The sequence below is a fragment of the Scatophagus argus genome, chromosome 11 (genome assembly GCF_020382885.2).
Source record: "Scatophagus argus isolate fScaArg1 chromosome 11, fScaArg1.pri, whole genome shotgun sequence".
Taxonomy (NCBI): Eukaryota; Metazoa; Chordata; class Actinopteri; family Scatophagidae; genus Scatophagus; species Scatophagus argus.
The window spans coordinates 16,283,394-16,305,490 of NC_058503.1; the positions used below are offsets into that span (position 1 = coordinate 16,283,394).

At 39.0% G+C, this 22,097-nt stretch overlaps 1 protein-coding gene across 4 annotated transcripts in view; it reads left to right on the plus strand.

Annotated features, from left to right (window-relative positions):
- LOC124066929 (ephrin type-A receptor 6-like) overlaps positions 1–22,097 on the plus strand; it is a 174,716-nt gene that overhangs the window by 92,749 nt on the left and 59,870 nt on the right. For all 4 annotated transcript variants that reach the window (XM_046403801.1, XM_046403799.1, XM_046403802.1 and 1 more), the window contains exons 4-5: positions 16,219–16,374; positions 18,995–19,330. In XM_046403801.1, the coding sequence (XP_046259757.1) occupies positions 16,219–16,374; positions 18,995–19,330 (492 nt within the window). The remainder of the gene's footprint in view (positions 1–16,218; positions 16,375–18,994; positions 19,331–22,097) is intronic.

Sequence of the window (22,097 nt, forward strand, 5' to 3'; positions counted from 1 at the left end):
TCAGTTGGCACTTTGTAGACCGCTTTGTGATGGTGTGGCTGACTTGTTTCTTGTGTGATATAAAAACCTTAAAACTTCTAATTTGTTATATTTATCACTGAAAAAACACTGAAAGGAGTGAAGCCACACAAATGTATCACCATCTGGAGTGACAAAAAACTTAGATCTGAAGAAAACACAAGAATATCTACCTAAAACAGAATTCACAAGGGCCTCGCGTGATAGCAATATCTGTATGAAAGGCTATGATAGGAACGGCCCCTTGTGGCGGATCCATTTAACCACTGGAAGCCACATTGCTCAGACCAACGGTGTCCAACAGTGGCGGTGACAGCTTTAATTTGGTAGCTGGCGGTCAACATGATTAGCGAACTGCAGGAGGCTTTTACAAAGTGGACCAACTGCCTTAACCGCCCACAGCGTGAGAGGAGAGGTGGACAGGACGAGCTATGAGGAGATTGTTAAGGCAGATACAGCGAGACTGTGAAGATAATGTGTGGAGCTGCTCTTACTGGGTATTATTACTTCGGGAAATAGAATGAGGAAAGCTTTTCTGTTTTGTTTTCTTGCATGTAAACAGCACCTACAGTATGTCCGAACCTTGTGTTTTCATTGTACTGGACAAGTTGTATGGCAAGTGTGGAACATGTGGAACATGTGGAAATGAAACAATGTTTTCACATGTTATACAGTGAAACATTTTTTACAACATTTTTAACATGCAACATTCACACCTTCATTTCAGGTGTGAATGAAATAAAATGCAAGGTCCCTGCCACTGCTTCATTTTCCAGTTGGCAGTTGGAGTTGATGTGCTCAAATCTGATTTATTGATCATGTTGAGCACATTAGTTTACCCACTGTGTTCAGTTAAAAAGCAATAACACATTTACACCCTCTGTTCCACGTGAATGCAATAACACTAAACTAATTACGCAAACTGGGGACAGCGGTGTCATTTGTAAAAGCCAGAGCTGCGCGCCGACTCCGATCACTGTGATTCCAAGAATATTGGAAGTAATACACAGAGATTTGATTAATTCATACACACACCTTATCTCTCTCTGTTTGCTTATTTATATGGAAAGAAAGCCATAAGGCAGAGACAGTGACTGTGTTTACATGCCAGAGCAAAATGACTATTGTCTTGGCTATTATTTACTTTCCCACATCCCTCTCATGTTTTGTTCTTGTCAGTGAAATACAGACAACAAAATGAAAGACAGACAGATTTGACTGTGCATAAGAACCAAGAAAGAGTCTCCAGAAAGAGTCATTCACCTATAGGTAAAGAGACCAGCTCATGTTTGTTCCAATAATTTAACAAAAACAACTCCATATTAATAACTTTGACATTTCATAATATTTAGTAAATATCCTGTTGATACATTGTAGTCTCAAGGATCCCTAAAAGCCCCATTTCAATGATTATGTTATTATATTTTATAGTTTGCACAACTGATTAATCTTATGGCCCTGTCTTACAGAGGGACCACATGTTAAAATCTAATTATCGAACTTTTATAATTTTAGCTTATATTATGCTCACATACTGTATTTTCCTAAATAAAGTTGGATTTCATCCACAGTCTAACATAGAAAAAGAAGTAACCAATATAGAGCTTAGAAAAAATTCATACAATGTGCAAAACAGAATAAAGTTACAGTCTGTGGTGTGTGTGCTATAGGTGATGAACCCGAAGGCAGCAAAAACTGGTGAAACTTGCTAAAAGAACGAGGGAATAAATTAAGATTAATCTTGGTTCCTTGTCTCTTGAAACTACAGATAAAATTAGGAAATCGGCATCATGTTTGATGTGGTTTCACTTCCCAGAAACTTATTAAAGGTGGTTGAATATCAGTGATTTTTCTCTTGAGAAACATGGCAGAAACATGAGGATTCTTAGCAAAGCCATTTTGTAACCTGTGAAACAGACTACTGTAGTTGTCTTCCTCAGATCGCTGCAGGGAGGCTGCAATTTTGACAGGGACTTGAGAAATGAGAGCTTGCTATGTTTGTCTTGTCTTTAACTAAGTGCTTATTCAAAGTGGCGTCAAGATTCTTTTGCTTGTGTATGAAGCGCTGAATGGTCTTGTTCCACAATGTTGGTCATGTTGAAAAGCCACACCTCTCAGGTCATTTGGAAATGGTTGTCTTGTTGCCTTGACTGAAGGTGCTCACCCCCAGTTGCTAAGTCAGGCTCAGTCTCACGTTGTTTGCCTTTTTTTTTTCTTCAGCAATATTGCCTGTTTGTGACTGTGAATGTTTTGTTTGTGGTTTTTGTGGGATTGAGAAAATACAGAATCTATTTAAAATCTTCCCAGTTGAACTGTAACATGTTTTTTTTTATTTTATATCTTCTTATTTTCACTTATCTTTACCCTTTTAAAAATTTCTCCTGTGCTTAAAATGTAATATAAAGAAATGCTGCCATGTTTTGCCATTGGTCCATATAGGAAAGAATCATCTCACCCAGACTGAATAGTGAATTTTTGTTATGTTTTATAACCAAGTAATGAAATTGACTCTTGAAAACCCCAAACCACAGGAGTATAAGAATGCATGCAAATATAATCCAATTGCCCTGTCCTGAACACACACATTCACGTCCACACACATTTTGAGGGCTTTGCATTTTTGCTGCTCATACATCTCATATTAGTCCAATCAAAATTAATTTTTCCTCATCATATTCTTTTATCACTCTATAATAAAAAAACATATTAAACCAGAATGAAAAGAAAAGCAAAGGATTTGAGGAAATGTAGCATCCATCAGCTTTTTTCCCCCTCTCTCCCATCAGTGGTAATTGATATTTGAGGCCTCATTTTGCGCCCTGGTCTTCTCTTCTTGAAATGAGCTTTTAGAGCGCACAGAAAACAGCTGAGGCGGTGGAAATGGAATTGGTTGTGTGTCGGTGCATGAGAGAGTGGGATTATCCCAGCGTAATGTCAGCCTTATTAAACACTATTACACTGTATAGATCAGAGGGGGATCTGAGAAGGATATACTGCCTGCTCATCTGGGTGTGGAAGTATGTAAATTGGGATTATATGCTCATAAATGAGATCTTTTTATCTAGCGCCAAATATGATCCATTGAATGTGGTCCACCTTTAATGCAGTGCAATAAGATTTTATATTCTTAGTTATTATTTTCAGTAGTAGTAGTCGTAGTATTGATTAAAAAAAGAAAGAAAAATTGCTAATAAAAGTGAGGGTCTAACTAAAAATTAATTGGCAGTATGTGGAAAATTCAGTTTGCTTGTTCTCTCTGTGTCTGCATGGGTTCCCTGCAGGTGGTCCCACAGTCCAAAGACGTGCAGTCAGGTTAATTGGTGGCTCTAAATTGCCTGTAGGTATGAATGTGAGCGCGAATGGTTGTTTGTCTCCATACGTCAGCCCCCGTACCCCCCGCATCTCACTGCAATAGACTCTAACCTCTTCAAAGGACATGCAGTGAGAGATAATGGCGGACTGGATGGATGGAACCACATAAGGTGCTTGTACAAAATATCACATGCTTATTTTAGCTTACTGATGAGAAAAACTATTTACAGAACACATGCATCTCATATGCCATAAAGCTGGACGTACTTGAGTAGATAAGAGTGTCACTGCAAATTTGCAATTTTGTGTAATTTTTGTTAGTTTTGGTATAAGTGCTATGTGCCATCACCCAGAACCAGATCAAAGCAGCTGTAGGTATGTTTCTGCTGCTCTTTGTTTGAGAGACAGAGCAGCTGGTCTGCCAGTGTCTGATAGATAGATAGATAGATAGATAGATAGATAGATAGATAGATAGATAGATAGATAGATTCACAATGTAGGGTTATGATTGGCTATTTGTTAAAACAAAGAATTCAAGGGAATAAAATATCACTCAGAAATTGTATTAACAAGAAAATTATTCATGGTTAGCTGCAACTTGCTCAGCTGCTATTATTATTTTGGGCATTCAGTCACTGTCATCTGATGAACTTTGACTGATGTCAGTATTTAAAAGCTGATTTCTGATCCAGCCCTGCTCAATAACATGCAGAGCAGTGTATGTGCACTATCCAGTGAGGCTCAGCAGGACCATGCTAGATGAAGAGCAGCTTTACTTTTTTAAGCCAAATTGTTAACACGGACATCAGCACTCAGACTCAGCCATCATTTTATTTATTTATTTCTTTTTTTTAACTTGAAAATTGAGCCAATGTGGCGCTGGAGAGTCATTACAGAGGTACAGGGGTGTGCTAGCACAATAGCCAAATTGTGTTACATTACATGCCAGGCAGCTGAGCCTGAAGGCAAGAGTTTCACTCTCAACATTTGGCTTTATAGAAGCTGTTATTTGTTTTTGGACTTTTTTTTCTTTTTCTTTTTTTTTTTTGTACATTTCCCAGCAACAGCAGAACCACACAAATATAAACACACACACAATCTCACCGACAGTTGCTCTTGTATGCATGTGCTTTACACCAACCCTCTCTCTGAGAAATTAACTTTATATACTACTAATTTGCTGCAGAAAACGTTTTTAGAAATCAGTGCAATGCTGCCCAGATTAAGTCTTTTTTCAACATAATGTGAAAACAGTCTTAATAAACATATCTGCCAAAGAACGAAATGATGCTGATACTTACAGACTGCATGTCATTTGTTTATCCTACAATATCCACTCTTTCAGTAACTAAAAATTATTGAAAATCATCTGTAAGTTTATATTTAGACTCTTACTCAACTTTAGGGTTAGTGAAAGTTGTGAATTAAAAATGACTAAAGAATTTCTTTTAAAATGTGGAAAGCAGAACAAACTTAACCAAAGTGCTCATGTCCCCCACACTTACTCACATATGAAACCTTAATTGGACAAAATCATTTCCCTCTGTATTTGGTGAAAGTTCATAGTTTCCTACTTCATAAAGAGAAGCTTCTCCCAACACGTTGACTTATTAAGCTGAATGAAGACATTGATGTTGCTCTAAAACAGAAACTGAATGTTAAACCTTCACTTCTTTGTGGGGATGTTACACCTTCTGTAGATGCAACCTAATAAACTTGAATCCAAATATGTATGTGTGTGTGTGTGAAAGAGAGAGAGAGTTTGTGTGTGTTCATATATATAAAATATATTTATGGAGAGGCTCACAACACTTAACCTACCTACATTTCTGCACTCCCACATGTACATGATCTCCAACCACTCATACTTATTCATTCCTCAAACACGCACACAAAGTGCACACACTTAATCACTCACACTTGTACACCAGCAGTTTTCTCACCGCCAGTAGCAGCTTATTTTAAACAAAGCAGCAAAATTAATATTTTTCTCCATGGTTCTGATTAGAAAATGTCCTCACTGTCCATCAGCACTGCAACAAAACACTCTAACCACTAGTCCAAGAGGTTAATACACAATTTAGAATTTGGATTAGTTGATGTGCAGCAGGAGCTATTTAGGCCATATAGTAGTGGTTTGAGATGTCTTTGCCACGCTGAAGATTATGGAGTGTAGAGCCTGAGCAAAGTCTTTGTACTTGACTGCCACAGCATGGCTATTATTGGCAGATAAGAGCCCCTTACTTCATCCACTGCAAATGGGAGCCAGGTAGGGGGAAAGCAGAATAATCCTTGAACATATACCACAAACACTGTTAAACTTAGCACCAGCTATACTTATTACATCTTTGATATATTGTCCGCATGGAGTACATGCTGAGTACAGGGAACTGAATGCTTTGCAAATGTTGTAACATTTTCTTGTTCTCCCTCATTGCACCTCGAGACAACTCTGCTCCATTGATTGGCGCATGGCAGTAAAAGGAGGGAAGATTCAATCTGTTCCACTCATCAGATGTCACCTGATGAAACTATGTTTGCTACGTGCCCACAGAACTAAGATGGCGTAAAACAACTTTGGTAATATGAGTTTGCAAATGTGCGTGTTTGTTATTTCAGTCAGTGTGCAGGGAGTGTGTTGTCCTCAGATCATTAACAACAGAAGCTCTTGCTCCGATTGTGCTCATTCTCTCCTAATTACTGGCAAATGCTTCCCGCTAGTCCCATGAAGGCACACTCCATCATCCCAGATGACTGCACTTGGAGTGCTTTCTGTCCTTTGCTAAGTAAGTTCTCCCAAGTCACAAACTCAAACTGGACCAGAAAGGCGTGTAGCTTACAGTAGCATGTCACCCATAAAGTAAAACAAGTGCATTCTCTTTGTTGGCTTGTAAAGGCTCCATTTTTTGCAGTTTGATATAAAATAATGTCAGTGTTTTTAGCTTTTGTTAATTACTGCTAGAGATTTGTATTATTTTGTATGGTATTTTGCTTCAGGAGAATTACTTTTTGTCAAAGACAGACTTAGACACCTTCAGATGAGACCCATAGCTGGCACTGCCCAGGGTAAAGAGGGGAGTGACGTGTTTCATTTGCACGCTGGTTAAGTAACCTGATGCTTTTTCTTCACTGCTTTGTAATGTTTGCCCTATGTTGTTGAATAAAAAAATGAAGCATGACCCACAGAAGTCTGTATTAGATAGATAGACGTTATTGATCCCAGGCTGGGAAATTACAGTGCTTCACAATAGCAATATTTGAAGAAGAAGTTCATTACAGTGTTTTGGCACACTTTAGCAGCAGTTAACACACCCTCAGGTAGGTTAAAGTAGCTACATGTCTCAAATGTCCTGCATGATCTGATCCAGGAACAGGTTTTGTGCACAGTAAAATGCCTTCCTTCCGCACTTAGATTGGTCAGACAGGCTCTCGTCCAGCCAACCTGCAGCCTGACTGATTCATTGATTCCTCTGCACATTTCTTCTTTATAAAAGTAAAAAAAAGTGTCACTGTTTACACAAAACCATTACACCTTAACTTAGAATAAACTCTTGTGTTTTTGCCATTTATAGCTCATCTTTGGGCACCAAGACCTTTTATTCTCACATGTCCGGATGCCAAAGACGAAGACCATCATGCTTCTCCCAGAGATAGCTGCTAAACTGGACAGTGTAATCACTCAAATGTCCTGTCATCTTTTCTGCCCATCTTTTTTGGCAGTCAAAGTGGCACTTTCTCAATTTTCACAAAATTGTTCGGAAATACATATAACAACTTCACACTCACAAGGTGACAGCAAATTTTCTCACTTCTCACTATCTGAGCTACATGTGTTGACATCCTCGTTAATTCTCAGAAATGTAATTTGACTTTTTTTCTTTTTTTTTTTTTTTTAACCAAAACCAGTTACAGCATTACATTGTCATTGTTTATTTAAGCTTTCTATTTTCTGGACTCCAAAGTGGCCTGTTTTTTAATGCACTGGCTTGTCTGAGTAATACACCTGTGAGACTGCACTTAAAGAACTTTTTCTAAGCCTTTCAGACACCTTTTGGGATTTTCTTCTATTCTGGTTCTGCCACACCCATCATTATTGTCAACAACAACTTCTCTCCTAAAAGGTTTGCAGTCTGTCCTGTACTATGGCAGTTACACATCTTGATACATGTTATACAGTGTGTGTAATATACTTGTTTGCTTTTGTAAATATATTTCTCCTGTGCGCGTATGCTTGATTGCATGTCAGCCTCTTTGAGTGAGTCTGTCAGAGTGAAACAGAGAGGGAGAGAGAGAGTCACCAAAGGCGTTTAAATTGACTGATCCATTTTAATTTCACTCCAGCTCCATTATGTTGTTGTTGATGTTGCTAAAGGGCTGCCATGCCATTATCTCCCTCTTTTGTTTGTGCTGTTTTTGAGAAGACATTGCCGTTGTTTATTTTCCACAAGAAGGCCTTTATGCTAATGCGACCTCTGCTAAAGACGATTTGCTGTCGATTTAACAGCGTGTTAAAACCACAATCAGCATCAATCATGCGGAAGGAAGGCATGGAGTGAGGGGAAAGGTTTGGGGCTAAGTCATGCTAATCTTCATAACACCTTTTAATAAATTCATTAGGTGTCTATACTCACACACATTGACATGCATTCTTTTTTCTTCAAGAGGCATATAGCTTAATGCGTTTCATAATTAAACTTAGTACCAGTGAAAACCGTAGGATGAAGGTGAATGTAAGGTAAGATATTTTAGCGACAGTGAGTAAAGGGTTGTACTGTAAAGATTCGATTTGCTTTCATTAAACTTTACTTGACATGGATGGACTCAAGCATTATATAGACATCTCTTTTAGAGCAAGAGACAGAGAAACAGTCGTGGTAAACTAAAAGAAAATAGATAATAATAATAATAATAATAATAATAATAGAAAAAGGACACTATCCAAGATCAGCTCTAAATATCTCAGATTTTATTGTGGTTGTTCTAAATAACAAATAATATTATGAGCACTGATCATATGGACTATGAATTATGTATCCCTAAATCAGTATATCTAAATCAAACCTACTGCTGTAAATCTGTTGTGCTTGAATAAAACATTACTGAGCTTCTGTGAATAATCTAAATTCAAGATTTAGCTGCAAGTTTTTCTGATACCTTATATTTAACCTCAAAGGGAAAATATGGCATGGCTGTGCCACCAGGTGAAAAGTCAGCCTGCACTGAAAATCATCTGAAATCTTTATGTGTTGAGCATCAGTCTGGGCATATTTTTGGCTTATTTTGTTACCATTGGACAGAACCAGTCTAGCTGTTTGACCTTGTTTTCAGTCTTTATGTTACACTAAGCTAAGCCCTAAAGGCCGCCCTGGCTGCAAAAATAATAATAATAATTTTACAGTATCATCATCCACTAGCGTCATTGCTTGCAGGGCAACAAGTGTCACATTCCACTAGTAGTTAATAGGATAAGCACTATCTGAGATTTACTGGTGTGATCATGCATTAGAGCTATCCCATTATGGGTCACCACTGTCTTAGAGCCAGTCAGTACATTATTTCAGCAGTCAAGCTCAGACTATAAAAAACGCTGTTTTACTGTCCATCCCAAAGCCTTTATCAGTCACCTTATTGTCTCCAAAGTAAGATTTAGAGAGCAACTCTGCCCTGTCAGAGCTAAGAGATGTCTTCTGGGAAGTTTACTACTCCTTTAGTTCATTTGGCACAAGACTCTTTCTTTGCTGTTGCTATAAACTTTGCCATAAAGAGATCAGTGAGGCTGACCTCTGTTAAGTCCATAAAAAGATCTTTGTCTCTGATAATGTCACTGATATACAAGCAATGGCTGCCCCTGAATGAACCCATCCAGCCCTCTCTTTGGTGAAATCGGGTTGTGACTCTCTTCATCTCTTTGCCTGGTTGTTAATAAGCTCTTTCTCTATGTGTCTCTTGTTCCCCTCAAACCTTTAATCGGTCTTAAAAATATCAATATCTGGTAGATAAATCAGGCATGCAAGGCTCTGGAAAGTAGCACACTGAAAAAAGGGTCAGAGAGGGAAGAGAGTTTGGAGAAGGTGAAAGGGAAAAGGTCACCGTGACAGTCAAATCACTGAACAAAAACACTGTCACGTCATAGAAGCTGCATTAAGCAGTGATTTCACAATGCTGGAGAGCTTAGTTTTGTCAGTGGAAGAGAGCTCTGATTATCCTTGTTAATAGTATTGTTTTTTTCTACCAACAAAAATGGCCTGCATTAAAAAAGCTTATTAACTCTATTACCTGTAAGCACCAATACTGAATCTCTTGTATTTGTATCTTATCAAAGCCTGATTTAACGCAATAAACCCTCATGTTACAACATCCCTGATTAAACTGGAATAAAACATTGATGCTATAGATGAAGTTCATTGTACCAAGAGGGTATAATAAAGGAACAAATTAACCAGAAATAGTGAGTTTCATCTATGCCGTTAAATTCATTCAAAGATGGGAGGAATTTTTACACAGTAGTTTGATGTGGCGACAGACTTGTTGTGTCCTAGTTAGCCTTTGCTATGCCACTAGTGAACGCGACCAGGCTCCACATTACCAAAACAACATGATTGAGATTAAAATCAGATAACAAGGTGGAGAGAGTGAATACATCAAGGAAAAGCAGGGGCCTGTACAAGAGGCAGCTGAAAGAGCAGGTCGTGAACGCTGGTGATGTCGTGCACACATGCACATGGTGAGAAAGCCAATGTGGAAGGGATGTAAGGTCGAACAGATTTTTACTTGCTCAGATCGTTTCACATGACGTGCATATATCACATAAAGAAAAATGCTAATCTCACAAAGGATATCAGATATCAAATAAATATCAGTATATGTATATAATATCAAATCATAGATTTCAAAACAGAAGAGAAGGAGTGAAAGACTGAAATTATAAAGTAGCTTAGCAAACATTTGAATTTTTAAGATGACGATGGTGATTGATGATTATGATGTTGATGTTACATAAATTAACAAAGACAAACCAGTAGATAGTTTATAGCTGTCACAATAGGGAAGCTGCTTTTCTTCTGTCACCTTATCGCTAACCGAGCAAACACCATTCTCTGCACTTCAGCAGAGAGATGTTGGAGAGGCACACTAATCCTCAAGTGCAAATCAGACCGCTCACTGCTTTCAGCTAATGAAGAGAGGGAGGATAGCTGATGAGTAAGAGAGACGGACTGACACAGAGAAGAGAGCACGGCCTTTCGTTTCGAGTGTTTGAAAGCTTGTTCTTGTTTACATGCCACAGCTACTGTTAAGCAAAGCAAAAGAAGAGGTGTGACTTATTATTATCCCTGGTGTTAGTGGGTACAGCATATTGAACTACAGCTAGAAGCAGTGTACTTGTATGTGAGAACACAGACTAGTGTTGTTTGCTCGCAGACGGAGAACTCGATACTGTTTATCTCGCTGATATTGGCAGGCTTTTTTGTTTTTTTTGGAAGTGAATCATATCACATTTCATGAGCAAGCAAAATGGGGTTGCAATTTTCCACTGGTGAAGTATGATGAATATCATTATGTATGGAGGAAGCAAGTGAACTACTACTGTCCTAATATGGAAGATATGTGTGGACAATATGTGTACTGCGTCAGTACGGAGAAAATGAAAATAACTTTTCTTATTGTTTAGTAGTTTTCATAGAAGATAAGCTGAGGAGGGTAGTATTTTTTTGGAATAAAATTGAGAATAGGGCATGCCTTCCATTTTTTTCCCCCCATGCAATGAGTTTCAGCCTGCAATTCACCTAAAACGCCACCATCTCTGCAATGAGCTCTCATCCTTTGCATCGCCGCCTCACCACGCTGCCTTTGATTTCAAGAGCTGAACTATTCTGCAACATTTGTTGATGTGGTTCTGCAAGTAAATGCTGCAGAATTGTGCTCCTCTTGGAATTGTTCTTCTTCGCTGACCACCGGGGGAGGAACTCATCATCATCGGCTGCACACTGCAAAGAGTCTCATTTACGCCAAGATCTTCACTCAACACACACATATGCACTCACCAGTTGAGAATACAGAATATCTTGCATCGAACTGATGGCCACCTGATTTTTATACTAATAATCAATTCAGTGATTCCTGTTGGGGCAGCTTAAACAAAGTTTACGTCCACTTCAACTTTAACCTCTCAAAACCAAAGTACATTAAGTGAGCTCAGTTTGCACTACACGATTTAATTCTGAAAAACTTCCACTGATTGAAGATTCAGGATACCCTAGCTGGTTAAGCTCTTAAAATAAAGTGAAATAATTATAAAATGTAACATGTTTGCAGTTCTAGACTATAAAAGTTCTCCAGATCACCAGACAGGAATTTCCTTATTGGACAATCCTGAAAAATGTCATGTCCAGCAGCAAAATATTTTAATTCTTTTTTCTGCAGTATCTGCACATGACATGGCAATGATGGTATGTGGATCAGGAGGCAGTGAAACACTTGGTTAAGTATGTTTATCAAGGCAGTCAGAGAGGCAAACTGAGTAGAAGTCTTAACATATAAACAGTGGAGAAGCAGACAGACAGGCTACGATATGCCTTCAGTTGCTCTGGTGTTGTTTAGGTCCAGTGAGTATGAGGTAGCAGGCCTCACCAACCAATCTGCTGCCTCTGGGTCTCAGGGTCCTGCTCAGCGTGAAGATGTTCTGGATGACTTCCAAATTTCATTAACCTTGGGCTGTGGGCCTAGAGTTAGATCTGAGCCCCAAAGGCCAGGGGGTCAGGATGCGGTTCACTCATGCTCTGCTTAACTCTGCTCTACTTACTTCAGAGGTGTGTACAGTTTTCAAATCCTCACACATTGCTACAGGCTCATACGCGAGACATCCATACAATATAAATGTTCAAGGTTTTTGTTGTTAGTTCTATGCTTTATTAGAACTTTTACTAAGAACATATCCATCATGGATAATACTGTAGATTCTCACTCGGCAGCTATGGTTTCCTCTGTGGTCCCACACATTTACTTGAAATATCTTTTCATGAGGTGTGGTGTCAGGAGGAACAAACAATGTGGTGTTCATATCAAGCTTCTGTCTGACAGGCAAACATACAGTAAATGTGTTATCTCAGTAGGAATACAGCGTTAGTACACTTGATGCAGACAGGAGGTCTCTCTTCATTATTGCCACACGAGGCACCACAAATGTTTGTTGTAATAACCGCAGCAGTGATCACACAGTATATGTAACTGCTTGCACGCTTTTATATAAGGAGAAAATCATCGCTCTTGATAGATGAAGACTTTGGCTCCAAATCCATGCTTGTCTTTTTTCCAGTCAAAATCTCCAGGCTTCATTCACGTTTGATAAGATGTCAAGTTCAGTTCAATGTGCTGTTTGTCACGACTGCTGCCATGTGCCACTGGTGTGTGTGTGTGTGTGTGTGTGTGTGTGTGTGCGCATATACTGTACCAGCATGTGTGCGCTAACCTCCTTGCCACCGTGTGTGTCCATCCTTGGGTGATGCATGGTCAGCCTTTGTACAGCACCGCTGTGGCCTTGGAAGTGAGCCTGGCCAGACAGATTGCAGCAAGACTGGTGTGAGGTTAGAAAAGGAACATCCCCTCAGTTCAGCGAAGGTCGGACGGAGGCATCATTAGGTTGACAGAGTCTAAAACAGGGTCTTGTGAGGTGGGGGGGAGTTGACTGACGGTTTTTGACTCAAGGACACACTGGTATCAGAGGTTAATGGCAGAGGCAGCCTTGGTACGCCATAGGGGGTGCCACTTATCATACTGATACAGATAGCCTCCGTGTCCGATTGTGTGTGCGTGTGCTGCGAGCTTGTGTGCATGTGTGCATGTCAAGGCCAACATCAGTTTGAATATTCTGAAACTGAAGTCATCAAAGGTATCCGTGATTTTTAAATTGAGACTTTTTTAAGCCTTTATCTGACTCAGTCATAGGACACCAACATTTTCTTTTTTCTGTTAAAATAGAATTTTACAATAACTGTAAAACTCTTGTATAGAGTTCTATCAATACATCACACACAACCTCACTCTGATGCAGTGCTGGCCATTTTCAACTATCTATTATATTACAAATATTGGTCATCAATACAATAAGTGTGCAATTTAACAAATGTATGTGTGTGTGTGTGTGTGTGTCTTATCCTCTTTGCCTCTGTCCTAATTGTCCCCATTTGATCAGAGTAGTCGTGGCTTGGGGTGCTTCCTTGTGCTCCCTACAGCACCATTTATCACAGACTGCAATGGAGACACACAAAGACACTCTGTGCTTCAAGGTGAATCCCTTCAAACGGCTCAGCTTGTGTTGCCTTGTTAAATCGATGTGCTTCGTGACAACCGGCAGCAATAGAAATTATACCAGACAGGAGACTTCTGCACGTCTCTTGACACGCAAATGATTCGGAGGTTGCGAAAGTGCTATTAAAAGGCTGTTGGATTGTGTACCTGATGTCCAGACTTTTGTAAACTCTTCTAATTTTCTTTGTTTTTTTTTTAGTAAGAGAAGCTGTTTTACTTGTGTCCACGCCTGAGTCTGTTTATGTTTCACACTTAAGCATTTCAAATATGTAATAAATCGCCAATCAAGCCTACACTGGAGCAGGCGCATATTTTAATTTGAATTTGTTTTAGAAAAAGCGTTTGGAAGAAGACTTTTCAGTGTTTACTTTGCTATCTCCTTTAGCCCAGGAAAGGAGACATTACACATGTTCATACTGTGGTGGTGCAAAACTCACGCTGCATTCTTAGCAAACTTTTTTTTTTTGTTCATTTTGTGAATTTTAGTACACAAAAAGTTGGGTTTGTTGGTAATATGTGTGTATTACATGAATGTGTAACCAACAGACAGCCTCTTCATTACACGCTTTCATACGCAGGGCTCTTGGAATAAGTTCAGCCGTTAGTGCAGGATCAGAACAAAAACTGAGTCATCCAATCACCAAGCCAAGATGTTTAAAAGCCCCCCTCTCTGTTAATTAATGAAAAAAATATGCAAGCGACTCTGCCGTTCTTGGTGACCACACTGAACTAATGTTTCACCTAACTTTCAATACTCTTTAATATGATTATTATGTATTTTAACAATTTTATTCATGCGGCTTTAACACACGGCAGACAAATATCATTTGTCGAGACGGTGCAGAGGCTGTTTTTAATGACACTTTGAATGAATCTTTTTCACAGCACATATTTTAACTTGTCATATCATGAAAAGCACAGGTCATACTTGTAACATTAACGATGACTCTGTGCTATTCGAGTGTCCCAGTAAGTGGTGACAGCGTGACAGTGAGCCAGCGTGAACAATAACGGGACCTTGAAACTGAAGCAGCTAAATGGAATTCAGCCATTCATTAACTGTATTATTAATTATATTATTGCTTTTCTTACTAAAACATATCAAAATGTCTTCATTGACAAAGATCTATCAGAAACTCTCAATCTAAATCTCTTTATTTAATAGCAACATCTACTGTGGAAAAAAAACATGTCGCTCTCCCATTACCTTTAGTTGCCAGTGTCAGGCCAGTATGTGTTATTTGTAACGAAGCTGAGGTGAAAAAGGAAGTTGTATAATGACGTCTTTGGCCGTATCTATGAGGCACAATCACTTCTGCTGTGGACTTTTTATGCACTGTGGAAATATTGTACTGTGAGTTTATCACACTGTATTACAGATCACACACTGTTTCTCCTGTAGCTGTACAAAGCCTCATGCACACCGAGACAAACTGTCCCATCTTCCTATTTAAATGCGTTCCACATTTAGCTTATAATATGTAGAGCAGATTTTGGACACAGCCATGGTAATAGGGACGTTAAAGGTGTTTTGATTCTGATTAGGCCTCTCCTCAGGACTGTGTGCCTGCGTGCACACTGCTTGCCAGATCAGATATCATACTTACATCCATTAATAGGCCTTTTTCACAACAGATTTGTCATAGCAGAAAAACTAATCACAGGTGTTACTGGAAACATTAATAAGTGTTCTGTTCACATGTCCCGCTAAGCCAGCTATTAAGCCACCATTCGTTTTATCATTTTTGCCTGAGCTTTTCTTGCTGTGACATGAAAAATTCCTTCTGAGAAAGAGGATTATTTCACTGCTTTTGGTAGGCATGTTAACTGATATGTTTGCAATATGTCAGTTAATATGCCTGTTTTGACAGACACTACATATTTGCTTTGCTTAATGTAAACTAGGTTTAATTTAATAAATGTGTATTGCGGTTTCTTTCTAACTGCTGATGTTTGTTTATTTATTTATTTATTGAGACCTTGGAAGATTGGAAACCCAATATTATTATCAATATATTTTCCTCAATTTAAAATATTTATTAAGAGTTAGACACTTGCAATAAATATAAATTAGATATTATCAGTATCATAAGGATTAACTCAGAAAAACATTTGAGGGTTTATGCATTGAATAAATTGCATTGTTTTGATTCCATTTGAGAAAGGTTAAATAATCATTTAAAAAAAAAGTCCAGATATGAATATTTGTATCTTTGTGTGTCCTTTAAGCTCCAAATCATACTTTTTAATGCTTAGAGTAAAAGTCATTAAAACCAGAGCAGATGGTCTCATTATATTTTAGTGAACCTTGCTGCATCAATTTCCATATTTGCAACAAAACATGATTTTCATGAATTTGTTAAAAGTCTTTAATACTCAAAGTTATGGATTTCCTCTGAAAAAAGTTAGCATAATGCTAAATTCATGGTGATTATAGAGAGACCCCAGTTAACTTCAACGCCTCTTGTTGATGTGTAGATGTGGCTGATCTAGATGTGTCACCTCATGCATTGGGAAACATGACGAGGATCTGTGATGTATCTTTCTGTCTACCCCCCACCCCCACCCCCCACCTCTCCACAGCATGCCCCCCAGGCTTCTACAAGGCATATGCAGGAAACATCAAGTGTTCAAAGTGCCCTCCACATAGTTTCAGCTATGGAGAAGGTGCTGCTGTCTGCCGCTGTGAGAAGGGCTTCTTCAGGGCTGAGAAAGATCCCCCAACTATGGCTTGTACACGTGAGTATCCAAGATAATAAATCCTCTATATTCCTATACATACTTATTATTGCTCATTAGCTACAAAACCATTAAGATGTACAGGGCTTTTAGTCATCCTTTTCGATGTGACCAGATTCATGGGAGAACTTTCACTACCATCAGTAAGTACCACTTTGTCAAATTTGAATTCACCTGAGATTTCTGTACTTGTGTATGCCTGACAGTCTGGGTAAATTATTGCTTAGTCTCTGTAGCTGGTGGATTACTCCAGTGGCCTCTCAGAAATGTGCCGTGGCTGTAAATCCAGTCTCGTCTCTAGGACTTATCTGGTGTGAAACTGTACGTTAGAGAGTCTTGGATGAATTACATGGCTTTTGTTCAGCTGCCTCGTCTTCATTGATGATTCACTGACTGTCATTACGACTTCATATTTGCATTAAATTACAGTTTAACCGGACTAATTCTCTTTTAATTAAAAAGCCATTTAGCTGTCACTGAGATAGACGGGGGCCACGTCTGAGAGCTCTAAAGGCTGGAAGAGTGTATTTGTCTTTTACTGCAAGACAAAGCCAAGTCATTGTGGAGAATCTGTGAGTTTACAGTTGTCTGCAATGCACTGTTTGCAGAGGAAATCTTCAGAAAGGCTCGGCTTTTTATATGTTTTCGTCTCTAAATTTAGACTCAGATGATGCAACACCTTGCTCATAGAGATCCATGCTTTTACCTACAGGCTTTCCAGCGCGACAGCAGTCTCTTACTGTTGGATAGCTTTTACTCTCCAGATTCACTGATCTTTTAGCAGCTTCACCTGCATGTCTTTTTGCAAAAAATTAAAACAATGTACTATCAGGTATCAGACATGTTTAGATATGCTAAACGCATTACACCAGGAAAAGGTCACAACTCTACTCTGAATAGAGTGAGTAGAATATACTTGTGTGAACTAGTGAAATATGAAGAAAATGAACACTGATGCCCACTTTAGTCAAGTAGGCACACAAAATTGTTTTTTGGTGCCTTCTTCAAGGGTTCTTCAACAGCTGTTGAGATGAATTTTCCAGACAAAAGCACATCCAAAGGTCACTTTTGCTCACATTACAAGCATACGCCATAAAGGCTTGTGGTGAGGTGTTACAACCCAGCAAAGTACCACATCTATTCTAACAAGGTGTGAGCTCTGTGTTTACTCACACATAATGCATATTAACCAGGCACTTGTAGGCAAGTACATAAACTGTTTGCTTGATGTTTGAGTAAAAAAAGAAATGGAGATTAAATACCAGGGGCCAGAGAGGAAGACAAAGGTAGAGAGCAAGAAAGAGAGGAGTGGATGTCACAGGAGGAGAGATAAAGGTGGAGAGAAAGTGTGAAGGCTGGAAGACAGTGAAGAGAGAAACGGAGGAGGGTGCTGATACCAATCTCCCCCTAGGGGAGAATAGAAGCTGATTGATGGCAGTGGGGTTGCTCTTCAGGAGGGGAGGTGGGTGGATTCTCCTCGATGGAGAGAATAGAGGAGGTGAGATAATGGCCAAGGAGATAAAGAGAGAGAGAATGGACATACGCTGACAGAAGTGGAGGATGAGTAGGAGGAGCTTTCCTGTCTACTGAGATTTTTAGCAAAGGGAGGGAGGGAGTGGAATGGAGGGATGGTGAAGGAGAGGGAAATATCCCATTGTCTAGGCAGACAGTGAGCTTGGCAGGATGGGAGCGTTCAAATCCCTCAGGCCTTTTAACTCCACCCTGTTGACAGCTGGCTGCCTGCTACAGCGCAATACTTACCCTGACACACAAACATACACATCCATAGAGCACAAAAATTCCCCAATGAAGTGAAAGTTGAGGGAGGTGAAGTAACTTAGAATGCTTACAGCACTAGAGAGGAATATATTAGAAGAAAAACTATATGGTACAGCAGTAACATGGGATAGTAGTAAGTGCAATTCTCTACTGCAAAGTGCCAGTGTGAAACACAGCTAAAGATTCTGTGAGGTTTTTTTTTAAATGTAGATTAACAGAATATGCTGATATTTCTGCAGAGCCTTTACAATTCGGTCTTGGATGTGGTGTGACCCTCAGGGGTCCATCCTTTTTCTTAACGTACTTTATGTGCTACTGTATTGCATCTTTTCTCATGCATAGACTTAGAGAATAGAGAATACTCTATAAGATCAATTAGACCTGTATAAACAACTTGAGCTTCATAGCAATTAAACTTCATAGATTTGTCTTCAAAGTGAAATTGGACAGGATCTCTTGATCTAAAAGCTTGTGGTGGTGGAATAAAGTCAACTGGTGGTTGATGATACTTAAGTAGATAATGGTGCCTTTGGAGAACAGTGCTGGGCAAGTTACTTTCAAAATATAATGCAGAAGTCATATTACTTATAGAATTTCACCTACGAAAGAAAAACGGCACAAAGTGAAAAGGAAGGACCCTCCATCTAAATAACTCCTGCTACCTTTAAAATCATTTCAAGACTTCAGTGTTTACCACTGAATACATTGATAAGCACCAATTTACAATTACTTACATAATTAACCAAAACTTTCCTGTCTGTTTCAAAGTCAGTATGTTTGTATGTAAACAATTTATCTATTTGTTAATATTCCTAATTTTTTTCTCCCCTTTTACCAACAGGGCCTCCATCTCCTCCACGCAACTTGATGTTTAACCTAAATGACACCTGTCTGATGCTGGAGTGGTCCCCACCCAGTGACACCGGAGGCCGTCGTGATCTCACTTACAACGTCCAGTGCAAACGCTGTGGCCCTGAGCCCGACCAGTGCCAGCTCTGTGAGGAGGACCTTCGTTTCCTGCCCAGACCATTAGGCCTGACCAACGCCACTGTCACAGTCATGGACTTCTCAGCACACGCCAACTACACCTTTGAGATTGAGTCCCTCAATGGCGTGTCAGACATGAGCTCCTTCCCTCGTCAGGTGGCCATGATCACCGTCAGCACTGATCAGGGTGGTGAGTGTGTGTTTTTCGAGATTTCATCATGGCTTTTGTATGCCTTTTTAATTAAAGGTGAGATAAGTCTGGCTTCTTATGGCTTATAATTTCATCATCAGCTCTGACACTTTCACACCACTCCTACAGCTCTCATATCACAGCCACTGATGCGCTGTGTATGGTGTTAAAGTTAAAAGAAAGCTGGAATAACTGATAAGCCATTTATTAAAATATTCATTAATTCGTCAGTACTATTTTTTATCTTTTATTAGCTGTATTAGTGCTATGTGCTATGGTGTGAGGTATATACATGCATTAATGTATGCCTCGTCTGTAAATATATGAATGAGATATGTTCATCACATTGATTGGATTTATACTGACAGTCAATTTGGTCCATATTAATGCTATGCCTAAGGGTTGAACACAAGTGCATTGCTCTCTCTCCACCATTCACTCCCATATTCTAGCATAATAACTAAACAGGTTTTAATGAAAATGAATTGAAGCTAGGCCATGAGCCAGAGGAGTCTACATTATCTTTGGCAAGATTAGGACCACATTATGGCACTATGAGTAGCTGCAGACCACAGATATATGAAGAGTGGCAGTATGGCAGTAAGGCACCAAGAAACACAGCAATGTACTGGTCAAAGATTGAAAGAAGAAGACTCAGTTGGACCTCAGGGATACACATAAACCTGAATATAAACAGAAACGTTGTTTGTTTAAAGAAAACACAGGAGGGCACCTTTTGACTTTTCATTTTTTTCAACATATCTCCTGCAAATGACTCCAACAACTTTTGAAGGAGGCCAAAAAAAAGGTTATTTTCTGCTTTACGCTTGCCACGTTTATCTACCATATTTACACATTAACTCTTGAAAACATGATTAAATTGCAATCAAGTTTAAAGGACAGGTGCACTCACATCTACTTAGAGCAACTGCTTTGAAGGCATTTCAAATATCAATGGCAGAACTTCACAAATGTAATTAACCATAACTAACCCATTCTCTGAAATTCATAACCACAATAATCCAATCAGCATGTCTTTTACTGTATATTTTGGATGCCTGCAGCTAAACATTGCAGATAAATATTTATTGTTGAGATAATCAGCTTATAAATTTGTGTGACTTTGACTCAGTGCTTTTGCAAATCTATGTAATGTATGCATACTTTGTTGAAGTCCCCATGAAATGCAAGGTGAAGTTCTATTTGCTTCCACATATTTACATGTTTCCTGGAAACATGGTCAGGTAATGAGGGGCTTACTGAGGATATTGATTGGTGTTTATAGTAGCCTAGGAGACAAAGCGCAACACCTGCATCCTGAATAAGAGTGCTGAAAGTGCTTGGTTCAAGTGTACACAAGCACACTTTTTATTCAGTTTTCCAGGAAGAAAAAAAAATGATTTGGTATAAGAAATAGATTTTTTGGCATATATTGTAAAATAGGTGCACAATATGGCAGTGAATGTGAGCCAAAAGGCATTTGTCATTTCAGGTTTAACCCAGAAAGACATTAGAATTAATGATCCTCTACTATTTTTATTTTTACATCCTTAACTGCGGCTGTAAATGATGGCAGGAGGCCAAGGAGAGGCTGCCTCAACCTACCTATTTGCTCCAGATAAGGTTTTTATGCTGAAAGGCCCATATTTCCTCTGGGACATGGTTTGGTGTGTAGAACGCTTATGCTTTTAATTTGTGATTTGCAAACACTGTGTTTTCTGTTTTCTACCTCCTCCCTCTCCAAGCCTCCCTTGACTGTCTTCCCCCTTTTTTTCTATTGGTTGTTTGTCCTCCTCCTTCTCTCTGTCCTGTTTACAGTTTCCAGACATGTTTGGTTTTTTTTTTCTTTCTTCTTTGTTCTCTCCTCCCCTCCATCCTTGTGTTGCTGTGGGAGTCTGGGAGAAATACATTCTCTCATACAGCCAAAACACATTAAATGCATTATTCCATGTCACTGGGGACAGCTTTAGCCTTTACAGGTATCTCAGTGTTACACGCAGCCTTTTTATTTCATTAGGAGGCCCAGTTTAGCACATAGTCATGGCAGGTCCCTGAGCTGTACACAAGACCCATTTTATGACTAATATACACAGCTGCCACTATTTAAAGTGCTCAGGGAAAGAGGCAGGTTCCTGGCCATCAGCCAGTGATAAGCAGCTAGATGATGTATTTTACCAATATCACCTTGACAGAGGCTAGAGTTTGGTAAGTGTCATATATGTGCCAATATGGAGGTTACTGAGCTGGTTGTAATTGTACAGTGTGCAGCCCATGTGCTCAAGATCCTGGTTTGTAAAAATTTGTCCTATATTTCAATGTGTAGCATTTGTTTTATTCAAGGTTCCCAGCGGTGGTTTTGGATCTTTTACTTAAAATATCAAACTGGGAAAAGTACTTCACTGCAAATACAAGTCCTGCATTAAAAATGAAAACTTCAGAACAAAAGTTATGTCAGTGGTTTGTACCTCAGGTATTTGTTATCCAGAAACACACCTTTAAGAGTAACATTTTATGAATAATTAAATATATAAATGGATATTATTACCAAATATTGTGCTTCATCAATGTGTAGTGAAGTTTAGGTTCTTAATTCACTACTACTACAAACTACTTACAGTTTTTTGTTCATTGTATACACACAAAAAATTGGATCTGGCACATAATTCTGAAAACTTAAAGCATAATTCCACTATTTGACGCAAATAGAAATACTAAATGACATTTTTGCAAAACTGCACACCTTGTTCCCTGGGAAAACGCGGGACCT